The sequence below is a fragment of the Arvicanthis niloticus genome, chromosome 13, assembly GCF_011762505.2.
Source record: "Arvicanthis niloticus isolate mArvNil1 chromosome 13, mArvNil1.pat.X, whole genome shotgun sequence".
NCBI lineage: Eukaryota > Metazoa > Chordata > Mammalia > Rodentia > Muridae > Arvicanthis > Arvicanthis niloticus.
Genome location: NC_047670.1, coordinates 76,793,919 through 76,806,073, shown reverse-complemented (window position 1 = coordinate 76,806,073; position 12,155 = coordinate 76,793,919). Strand labels below are relative to the sequence as shown.

At 41.2% G+C, this 12,155-nt stretch overlaps 1 protein-coding gene across 5 annotated transcripts in view; it reads left to right on the top strand.

The window, feature by feature from the left end:
* Positions 1-12,155, top strand: part of Atf7 (activating transcription factor 7) — a 96,567-nt gene that overhangs the window by 54,051 nt on the left and 30,361 nt on the right. For 4 of the 5 annotated variants that reach the window (XM_034516218.2, XM_034516219.2, XM_076912163.1 and 1 more), the window contains exon 3: positions 9,624-9,720. The exons of the other annotated variant lie outside the window; for it this stretch is intronic. In XM_034516218.2, coding sequence (XP_034372109.1) covers positions 9,624-9,720 — 97 coding nt within the window. The remainder of the gene's footprint in view (positions 1-9,623; positions 9,721-12,155) is intronic. 5 annotated transcript variants of the gene reach the window in all.

Sequence of the window (12,155 nt, the reverse complement as noted above, 5' to 3'; positions counted from 1 at the left end):
GTGACTGCTGGGAATTGAACTGAGGACCTCTGGAAGAACAGTCAGTGCTCTTAACTGCTATCTATCCATCCCCCTGCACAAAGGTTTTTTAACCAAAAATGCCCCATGGAAAACTATTGTATTTTATTTTGGTGTCTGTATTCCATAGTATGTTCATGAAAGCCAGAGGACAACTTGCAGGAGTCAGTTATCTGCTTCTACCATGTTGGTCCTGGGGATCAAACTCAGGTTGTAGACTTGAGGGCAAGCACTTTACCAGCTGAGCCATCTTTTAGTGCTGAAAAATTGTTAATAAGGGACATCCAAGGAGCTAGAGAGATGGCTCAGTGGGTAAAAGTGCTTCTGCTCAAGCATGAGGTCTTCAGTTCAGATCCCCAGCACCCACACAGGAGTATAGAGAGTGTGGCTGTAGAGGCCTGTAAACCCAGAGGTAGAAACAGGTGGGGTCCCAGGATGTCGCCAATCAGCCATTCTATTTGAAGCTGCAAGCTCCAGATTTATTGAGAGACTTTCTCAAAAATAATGTGGAGAGTAGTAAAGAAAGGTATCTGAAGTTAGCTTCTGACTCCCACATGCACACAGGTAAGTGTACCTGTGTGTACACACACACACACACACACACACGGACTAGAAATGGCTCAGCAGTTAGCTGTTCTAGAAGACCCAGAAATTAGATCCCAGAATTCATTGTTGGGCAGTTCATAATCACCTGTAACTACAGCTTCAAGAAATCCAGTGCCCTCTTCTAAACATGTATGCATGTACACACACACACATACACACACACACACACACAATTTTTTTAAAGAAAATAATAAGTCAGGTGGTGGTGGCACACGCCTTTAATCCCAGCACTCTAGAGGTAGAAACAGGCAGATCTCTATGAGTTTGAGGCCAACCTGGTGTACAGAGCAAGTTCCAAGACAGCCAGAACTACACAGATAAACCCTGTCTCAAAAAAATTAAAGAGAAAAGAACCACAGCCAGAGCTGGGCTGGGCAAGGTGGCTTACACCCTTAATCCCAGCATTTAGGAAGTAGAGGCAGCTAGATCCCTATAAATTCAAGGCCAGCCTGGTCTACAGAACAAGTTCCAGGACAGGGGTGTGGGCTATATAGAGAGACCTGTCTCAAGCAAACAAGCAAATCAAACAAATAAAAAACAGCCAAAGCTATTAAGTGGTGTAAGCTTGTAGTCCTAGCACTTGGAGGCTGAGGCTGGAAGATTGATGCTAGCTCAAGACCAGCCTAGATAATTCAAGACCAGCCTAGATAGTTCAAGACCAGCCTGATCTAAAGAATGAAACACTGTCTCAAAAAGAAAAAAAAAAAAAAGAAAAAGAAAAGAAAAGAAAAAAAAGTAAAAAGGGAGGGAGGGAGGAGAAAAGAAACAACCAGGTATAGTGTCACATAGTAGGATTCAGAAGGTTAAGGGGGAAAGGTTATGAGTTTAAAGTCAGCCTGAGCTACATAGTCCTTGTTTCAAAAAAAGAAAAAGGAAGAAACAATATTTTAGTGTTAGTCTTTTTTTAGAATTAAGATTTTTATATTTTATTTTATGTGCATGAATGTTTTGCTGACATGTATGTATATATGTACACCGTGTACATGCCTGGTGCCTGCAGAGGTAAGAAGATGACTTACAGAGATGATTGTGATCCAACATGTGGGTGCTGGAAACTGAACCTGGATCTACTGCAAGAGCAACACCTGCCCTTAAAAACTAACCATCTCTTCATTCCCCAAGATTTCTTAAATTAACAGGGGAAAAAAAAAAAAAAAAAACCTTCCCTTTTGCTATATTTTTAAAATTCCATCAGAGGAGGAAAAAAAATTGAAAGCAGCCAAAATTGTTTTGACTAACTTGTTATCTCTGTTACTAACAAGGCCATGAATGAGAATCTGTTTTCCTAATTATCAATCAATCTGTTTTCTAATTTCCTAATTCTATCTCTATCTTCCCAATTTCCCTAACCTAAGTGTTTGCAGCTTACAAAACTAATCTGGGATGCTTTTGCATGTACTTTTTTCTTTCCAAGTTTCATGTCCAAAAACATATGTTGGCAGTTTGGCCAAACAGACTAAAAATTAGCCTTTTTTCTTCCTCCTCTATTCTTTATTACTCTGTAGTAGAATTTCTTTTATGTATTTATTTATTTTAATTTTTGTGTTTATGAGTGTTTTTCCTCATGTATATCTGTGTACCACATGCATGCCTGGTACCTGAGGAGGTGATGAGCCTTAATGTGAATGCTGGGAATCGAACCCAGGTCTTTTGCAAGAACAAGTACTCTTAACCACTGAGAAAACTCTTCAGCCCTAGAATTTATTAACAGGGACATTTGAAACCTTTGGCAGTGTACAGTATTATCAACATCCCAGATCCTTTGGGATGATGTCCTGTGCAGTATACAGTGTTACCAACATTCCAGGCCTCTATTCTCTAGAGCAAGTTGCATCCCACAAATTTCAACAAGCAAAATGTCTCCAAACATTACAAAGTTTTTTCTAGGAAGCCTAGAAGCAGAAGTGTATGCAGAGCTTCTAGCAGAGAAGCACTGTCACGCATGAAGATTGGCATGTGATTAAAATTGCCATGGTTGGTTTGTTTTTGCAGTGCTGGGGATTGAACCCATCCATGATCTAGTGCATGCAAAGGTTTTCGCTGTTCTAGCTGGACCTGCATTAAACCTCGTCTCATGCATACCTCCTACTACAGTGTCCCTACGAGCTGGGACTACATGAGCATGCTGTCTTGCCCTGGTGCCTTTGTGCATATTATCTAAATCACAACTGTCCCCAAAAACAAAACAAAGCAAACAGGAAAAAAAAACCAATGGACTGATATTGACTCAGTAATGAAGAGCACATGCTGAACCCACTTCAGCCCACTCACAATCACCCATAACTCCCCCCTCAGAGAGGATCTAAAGCTTCCTCAGGCACCTTCCCTCACATTCACATATCCACACACAGGTATACACACCTACACTTATTTAAAAATAATAATTTAAAAAAATATTTTTAAGGCAGGTGGAAGTAGTATACACCTCTAGTCCCAGCACTCGGGAGGCAGAGGCAAGTCGATCTCTGAGTTCAAGGCCAGCCTGGTCTACATAGTGAGTTCCAGGACAGCCAGGTCTACACAGAGAAACCCTGTCTCAAAAAACCAAAATATATATTTTTTTCAAAGAAAGAAATATGAGATCAACCACAAAAGTGATTCACACATGTAATTTTAAGTGTCTTAATGCAATGTTAAAAGTAAAATAAACAAGTAAAATAAGCTTTAATGTGGTTTTAAAACTCATTATGTAAAAAGGAGTATCATTTCAGAGGCTGAAGAGATGGCTCAGTAAGACCACTGACTGTTCTTCAAGAGCACCTGGATTCAATTCCTAGCACCCACATGATACCTGACAACCAATTATAACTATCTGTAACTCCCATTCTAGAAGATCCTATGGTTCTTCTGTCCTCTGAGGGTACTGCATGCATATGATGAACATGCATACATATATGCAGGCAAAATACATAAAATAAGTATAGTCTAAAAAGTTTTAAAAGAGGGAATCATTTCAGTATGTAAGCAAGGAGCTATAGAAGTAACAGTGTTGAGAGTGCACACTGCTCATTCAGAGGACCTGCGCTCAGTTCCCAGCACCTATGTAGGGCAGCCCACAACTCCCTGTAACTTAAACATGTGATCAGTATAAAAATTATTGAGATATGTATCTTGTTTGGTAATATTCATTGAGTAAGAGCACATTTGATTCAGCTTAGCCACATTGCAGAGACAGGTGTGTTAGCATGTGCCTGAGAGCCCAGGACTCAAGATGATGATGAAGCAAAGGGCTTGAGTATTTAAAGCCAAGATGGGCTACGCAGTGAGACCCTTTCTTAAAAAAACAAAATTAAATCACAGTGCAAGTGTTCTGTAACCATGTACTATATTGCATAGTACAGAAAAATCTTTTTCACTTCATTTTAAATTCAGTAGAATAATGGTCATTTTTATGAAGTCCTGTTGCAGGGTATTTGATCACTCTGTGAACCCTGAGATTGTGTTATTTACTGAAAAAAAAAAAAAAACCTTTCTACTTGTAGTATGGCTCAGCCTTAGCACGCACCTTTAATCTCTCTGGCTGAATACATGCCCTTAGTACACACCTTTAATCCCAAACAATGATAAAGTTAGTTTGTTGGAAAGTCATGTCGTGTCTAATTGAGTGGCAAAGAGACGACTCAGAGAAAGATTTGACAGAATAGGGAATGCCCAACTCTCAATGAGAAAAGGGAGGAAAGAGAAGCAGTGCAGAGAGTTTAAAAAAAAAAAAAAAAAAAAAAAGGAGTCGGTTTTACCAGGACAGTTTTATGGAGATGGATTGAAAGGCACAAATTAAAAGACAGAGTGAAAGACAGAAGGAGCCAGAAGATTAGAACTGATTTCCAGAGTTACTTTGAGGTCAAGCAGAGCAATTCAGGAGAGGCAAAGAGAAAAGCCAGATTGAATTAGTCACCTTGGAGAAGAGTTAGACCCAAAACAGCTGAGTTAAACCAGCCATCCAGAGTTCAGAAAGAACTAAGAAGGGATGAAGTTATTCAGCACTAAGGCTCAGAGGCTGAAACATTCTAGTTCTAGAATAGATTTTAGAGATGCTAGAAGCATCCAGGACTAGGCCTAGGTTAGCAGACTGAGGCAGTAAGTCTCAGAGATGACAATTATATATAAGAATATAAAAGATCCTTTTACAAAGCCCTGATTTATTATTATTTATTAATAATTTTTACTATTCTGTTTGAGAAATTGCCTTCAGAAAGATTATTTCCTAAGCACGAAGTTCAGAATTCACTTCCTGGGACAGGGACAGGCTTTGGTTCATAAATCGATCTAGATTTTCCCCCCCAGTGGTGGAGAAAGCCCAGAGTCTCATGCATGCTATATCCTCTAGCCTATGATCTAGAGAACTGCTAAAGTAGTAACATTAATAAAAATAAGAGCTGGCAAGATGCTCAGTGGTTAAGAACACTGGCTGTTCTTGCAGAGGATTTCAGTCTCTAACACCCACATGGCAGCTCAGGCCATCTGTAACTCCAGTTCCAGGGTATCCAAAACCTTCTTCTGGCCTCCAGAAGCATCACACATACACACACACACACAATACATACACATACATTGCAGCCAAGTACTCATACACATAAAATAAAACCTTTTTAGACTTTTTTTTTTTTTTTAAGTGAGATGACCTGGAGAAATGGCTCAGTGCACTGAGAAGAGCACTGACTTCTCTTGAAAGGATTCAGATTCAGTTCCCAGCACCCTCATGGCAGTTTATAACCATCTGTAATTTCATTTTAGAAATTAGAGACAAGGAGGGTGGTGGTGGTGGAGGTGGTGGTGGTGGTGGTGGTGGTGGTGGTGGTGGTGGTGGTGGTGGTGGTGGTGGTGGAGGAAGAGGAGGAGGAGGAGGAGGAGGAGGAGGAGGAGGAGGAGGAGGAGGAGGAGGAGGAGGAGGTGGTGGTGGTGGTTAGTAGACAGGATCTCAATATTCAGCTCCAACTGGCCTAGAACTCAATAAATAGGCTAGGCTGGCTTCAAACTCACATAGATCTCTTCTTTGCTTCCCACCTTTAATGCCAGCACTGGAGAGGCAGAAGCAGGTGGATCTCTGTGAATTTGAGGCCAGCCAGGTCTACAGAGTGAGTTCCAGGACTTTGTGGAGAGACCCTGTCTTTAAAAAAAAAAAAACAACAACAAAAAAAAAACGAACAAACAAAACCATGCCCAGAAGCCAGTTGTTACTGTGCACCCCTTGATTCCCAGCACCAAGGAAACACAGACAGGCAGATCTGGGATCTATTTTGGCTTGCCATGTCAGAATCCTTGGTCAGCTGATCTATCATGTGGGTCCTGTAGTAAGGCAGAATGTCTTGGTGAAGAAGACATAGTGAAGGGCAGAGCTGCCCACCTCAACTGTGGCTGTGAGACAGAAAGGCAGAGAGGGCTCTGTGACAAGCTATAGTCCCAATGACATGCCTCCTTACTGCAACAAAGCCTTACTGCTGAAAGTTTCCTCACCTCCCAGAAACACCCCCAAATCATGAATCCATCAGTGGATTAACTCACTGATTCAGTTGGATCCTCTCCCTTTAATGCATGTATGAGCTTGCTGAGGGATACATTTCCTATCCAAACTATGCACAAAATGTTTTGTTTGTTTGTTTTTGCTTTTTTTCAAGATGACGTCTCACTATGTAGCTCTGGTGGGCCTTGAACTCATAGCCATCCTTCTGTCTTTGCCTCTAAAGTAGGTGGTACTAAAGGCAAACATCACTACACTGGTCTCAGAGTAGTGTTTTTAAATCCATAGAATAAAATGCATAGAGGGCTGTATAGCACTATAAAGTGTTTTTCCTAGCTTATACAAAGTTCCAGGTCTCATCTCCAATTCAAAACACACACACACACACACACACACACACACGGGTTGGGAGGAAGCAGGGGAGAGTGGGGAGAAAACTATAAAATCTTAACCCAGAGCAAAATCTGATAGAAATTCAAATATTTCTCTCAACCTCTTTGAAGTGTTAGGATTTCTCTCAGTAGCCTAGAACTAACTTGCATGTAGATCAGGCTGGCCCCCAACTCACAATGATCTGCCTTCCTCAGCATCCTAGTGCTAGAATCAAAGCACGAGCAACCATACCTGACTTCTCAGCCCATTTTTGAGCAAATTAGGTTTCTGATAATGGAATAGTCCTTTTTAGTTAAAAATACTTCTCCAGGTTCTAGAACATTGTGCAGTTTTTTGTCAAGCAACCTACATGAAGTTTACTTAAATGCCTCTAAAAATACTTTCTCTTTTTTCTTTTTTTTTCTTTCTTTTTTTTTTTCTTTTTCTTTCTTTCTTTTCTTTTCTTTTCTTTTTTTTTTTTTTTTTTTTTTTAAGACAGGGCTTCTCTCTGTATCTGTGGCTGGCCTGGAACTTGCATGTAGACCAGACTGGCCTCCAACTCACTGAGACTAAATGTGGCTCTATTGTCTCCTGACGTGGTCAAAAGTGTTTGCCACCACACCCAGCTTATAAAAATACTTTAAAAATGATTATTATAGTATAACATTACTAGTATCTACAAGCCTATTTAATGTGTTACTCTTTATATCCACCATAAAAGAATGTTGGTTTTCTCCATTGCCAACTAGGTTCAACTGATTTCCTTTTTCAAATGCAGGCCAGGCCCAGTTTCTTACAGTAACCTATTTAACCCAGTAAATAGACTATTTCTCTCCTGCCATCTGTTAGAGGCAAATCTATAATTGAAAAAGGTGTTGCATAAAATTTTTTTAGGAATCCTTTATGTCCATTTTGTCCTAGATGTCTTTTACTTGAACCATGCTCTTCAGGCCTGTACGCTTTCCCTGGAAGGATCTTAATGCTTGTTTATGCTTGTTGTTGTTAATGCTGGCTTTAGTTATAAGTTGGTTTAAGAGGCAGGCTCAGAGGTTAAGAGCACTGGCTATTTTTTCCAGAGGACCCAGGTTCAATTTCCAGCACCCCAGTGACAGCTCACAACTGTCTGTAACTGCAATTCTAGAGGATCCAACAATCTTGATACCCTCTTCTGACTTCTGTGGGCACTAGGCATGCACATGGTACATAGACCTACATACAAATAAAATAAAATAAAACTCTCTGGCTAATAATCTTAAATTTCTAGTGGATTCTTGCCCAACACGTTGGTTGGTTGGTTGGTTGGTTGGTTGGTTGGTTGGTTGGTTGGGCTGCAGCAGTGAGAGCATTAAATCCTAACCACTAGACCACCAGGATTGGAGGGGCTTTTGGATGGGGAGAGCGAGAGGACAGAATGTAGCTACTGGTTTCTCCTGGATTAGATGGTGAATCCGGCAGGATTCACCACAGGAGGATTTAGATTTAATATAGCTTACAAGATTAGGAACCTAGTTGTTGCGCCCTGCAATTGAGTTACCATTGATTCTGAACTAAGTTTGTGTGCTGTTTTCCTTCACGGGGTGGTTCGACCAGGTTCCAGAGAGAAAGGTACAGCAGCAAAGCATGGGTTTACCAGAAGTGCACCACAAAGGCTGTGGGAGTTTTGAAGCATGAGGCTGGCGTGGTAGCGACCCACCAGTGGGAACTTCGAGAGCTAGGTGGAGAAATTTTGGAGCTCTAAGTCAGAGAGTGTCCTTGAGATGAGAACAGGCCAGCCATTGCCTGCCAGTGCATGGCTGGCCAGCCTGCCAGGCCAGAGAGTAGCTGGGTATAGCGTGGGATGGTGCCACTTTTTTATTATTTCCCGAGACACAAATAAACACCCATACACATAAAATAAAAAGTTTTAAAAATTGGGTAAAATCTAAGAGACAAGACTAGTTTGATGCTGTTACCTGACCAAATGGGAGCTAGGATGGGGACCAACTTCTGTATATTTGTTTTGTAAAGGCCCTTGGAAAAAGGACTACAGGCATGGTGTTTGGTGTTAGTTATGCATCTAATGAAGAAAGTAAAAACAAGAGACTAAGTAGTCACTATTTTTACAAACAAAACATCTAGAACCATGTTTCAAAGACTTTCTGTTAAGGGACTGGAAACCTTCAGCATCAAAGCCGTATCTGTGGCAGGGATGTTCTATGAAAGAACAGGGTCATTGGTCTCAAAGGGACTTTGAATTACTGGTTCATCTGTTCCTTTCTCTTCCTCCATTTAAAGAGTAACAGCATCAAGTATTGTCCCAGAGCCTGCCTTAGTCACAAACTGGGCTAGACTTTGCCTCACCTCGTCATTTTTCTTTCACTCAAACCTCTGTGCAGAATTCTGTATGATATCTCCTCCTCTCATACTGCCCACAGGCTCCTCTCTACCCTTATTTTTTTTCTTTTTTTGCTTGTACTTTTATTTTGTCATTATACAGCCAACAGCATTGTACTGGCCCCTTTACGACTGCAGGAGCCCAGGCAGACTGCCTGATGAAGGGAGACAGCATTTGGCTAGTAGGACTGGTGTATGCTATTATTGCTGGCCATTGGGCCTCTGTCATCTACAGTTCCATCCTGGCTCATTAAAACTGTGAGCCAAATAGCCACAAAGGCGCCTGCTGCTGCACTGTGGGGGCCAGGAAGTTAAATGGTTCTCCTAATCCTGCATAATTTATCTCCCTGTTAGTCCCCTCATAAAATACTCCAATTCAGCCCCACCACAGAGAGCTTCGTTCTGAAATTTCCTGATTTTGTGGTGACCACTGAGTGCCCAGCCTTTCCCTTCTCTCTTTATTGTTATTAGAAACTGTTTCACCCTTGTTAACTACAAATTTACCTTAATGCTTTTCCATGCCTAGACCCCACTCAGCAACAGGCTGTCCTCCTGGTTGTACCTGATGATACAAAGCAGTTGGTGATGTGATCTTCCCTCCTCTCTTCCCTTCGGTGCCATTATTTTTCATCTCTTCTATCGTTTCCATGGTTTTTCCTCTTTTCTTTTCCAGTCCTTCTTTCCAGGGACCAGTGTCAATGTAACATGTTTCTGTTTGGTCGGCCATTTTAAAGAGCCCTTGAATGGAGAAGCACCCCCTGCCTTTTTTCACATCTCCATTTCTGTTTCATTTCAGAGATTTACAAATGAGGACCACCTGGCAGTTCATAAACATAAGCATGAGATGACACTGAAATTTGGCCCAGCCCGAACGGACTCAGTCATCATTGCAGGTATTTGTTGCCCCAGAGTCACATGCTTTGCTATCACCAAACAGTTAAGATTAATTCCAGGGCCCAGGTGTCCTGGGAGCTGCACTACCCTTCTCCCGGCAAGACCTCTTTGTGATCTGTATTTAATCAAGAAATAGCACTAACAGCTCCCTCGGTCCTACTGCACCTCCATTCAATTTTTAATAGTACGCTTGCTGGTGTTCTGTGGCTTTCGAGGATGGTGTTTTGAGATTTTGTCTTCCAGTCTATTCTCTCCTCTCCTGTTTATTAAGATTCTGGAAGAGCTACAGACAAAAGACACCATTGACATTTCTCCTTATCCACAGTGGAGAAAGTGAACAAAAGATGGCAAAAAAAAAAAAAAAAAAAAGCTGCTTTAGCCTTATGGCTTCTCTTCCACTGGGTGTCAGCTTTCCTCTAGCAGGCAAGTTATCAGTTCAGAAATCAACTTCCCTTGTGAACCTAGACACTGCTGTGGATGCATTTCCAAAACACAAATAAGACATTTAGTCACTGGGACTCTCATAAACCAGTTTGTGTGACCTGGAAGCTCTTACCAGTTGCAGATATTGTCTGCACTGCACTCAAGGGAGCACTGGCAGCACTTGTGGCAGTAGGAGTTCTCTCGTGCAGTTTGCAGCTAGAGAGATGTGCCTTTGCACATGGTGGGCTTTTTCTTTTGATGCAATAAGAGCTTCTAATTTAACATATGCCAAGCAGATTGGCTTAATATTTCATCAGTAGAGTACTTACTTGATGGTTATTACATAAATTAATAAACTAGTTAATTTATAATTTTAATAGTTACTACTTGCAAACATGTTACCTTAGACATGGAAAAGGAGACAGAACCTCCTCTCCTTGTTAATACATATGATGAAAAAGACTTGTCCTTTTACATCTCCTACTCCTTATTAATTCAGTATTGAATATCTACGGATCTACTGTGTGGGCTAGCTACCTTTTCTAGGAGCTTACAGATTTGTGATTTGTAATCCCTGGAAAAGAATATGGACAGAGACAATATCAGTGATTTTTATTTTTAAAGACAGGGTCTCACTGTATAGCTCTGACTGGCCTGGAATTCAATATGTAGACCACGCCACCCTGAAACTCACAGAAATCCACCTGCCTCTGCCTTCTAAGTGCTGGAACTAAAGACTTGTACCATCATACGCTGCTATTTTATATTATGAGAGAAGAGAGAGCACGGGAGTGTGGATGCCTATGGAGGCCAGAGAGGGAGTGAGAATCCTGAAGCAGGAATTACAGTTGATTATATGCCACCTGCTGTGGCTGCAGGGAACCAGTGAACATCCTGCTGTGATCTTGAAGGGCATTATGTACTCTAACTACTGAGTCATCCAGCAATCTACTTCTTTTTAAGACTGGATCTCACTGTAGCCCAAGCTCACCTTGAATTGAGATTGTCTTTCATTTACTTCCTGGAAGCTGGGATTAGACGTGTGAGCCACTGTGTTTGACAGAGAAAATGTTCTTTACACTTCATTCAGTTTTGGAGTGCTGAAACCAATACCTACTCCTGTATAGGCTAGTCTGTCACCTATTAAGACACAGTATAGGTATGCCATATGTATTCCAACCCCTACTGAATATCTTTAGTTGGCTGTAATTCAGATCTTCATTTCAGTGACTGAACACATCTCCTCCTCTCTGTTATTCACTGGTACCAGTATTCTCAGTCTTGTTGTTTTATTTTTTTCTCCCAGTTCTCTCTGTTCTAGTCCTTCCATGCTCAACCAGCATCTGTTACTAATACTTAAGAAAACTCAACTAGTAAATAGAAAACACATGGACAGGGTGTGGTGGTGCCTACCTATAATCTTAGCACTTGGGAAGTAGAGGCAAGAACAGCTGGAGAGTTCAAGATCATCTGCAGCTACATAGCAAGTGGTCAGTTACTTTGGAATCTTCAGTGAAGCAGCACATTACAGTGGGGAGTATGTGAAAGGCCTTCAGTTCCCTTCAAGGAAATACCAATAATGACTTAAAACTTCTCATTGGGTTCCAACTGTTACAGGTTCCATACCACCAAGGACTTGGGACCCAGCATTTAACTCATGGATATTTGAACAGCATACAAACCATAGCGTTCGTTCCTCTTCTTCCTTCCGCCATTCCCACTGTGCTTGTCTTCCTCCAGTGTTGCTTCCGCTGGCCTCCTTAATGATCTCATTCTATACCATCTTGTGTGCTTTTAAAAGCTAGTCTTTTACATTCTTTTCTAATGGTCATAATCTCTCACTATGCTTTCTCTTTAAGGTTAACCTAGCCTTTCAGACTTTCCATAATCTAGCCCCATAGTACTTACCCAATTTTTAATGATAGTTATATGATAAAATGCCAAGCTTTTCATCTAAACATAGTGTTTTCTCCTAATCCATGTGTGATGGCCTTTCTCTCTGCTTCCACCA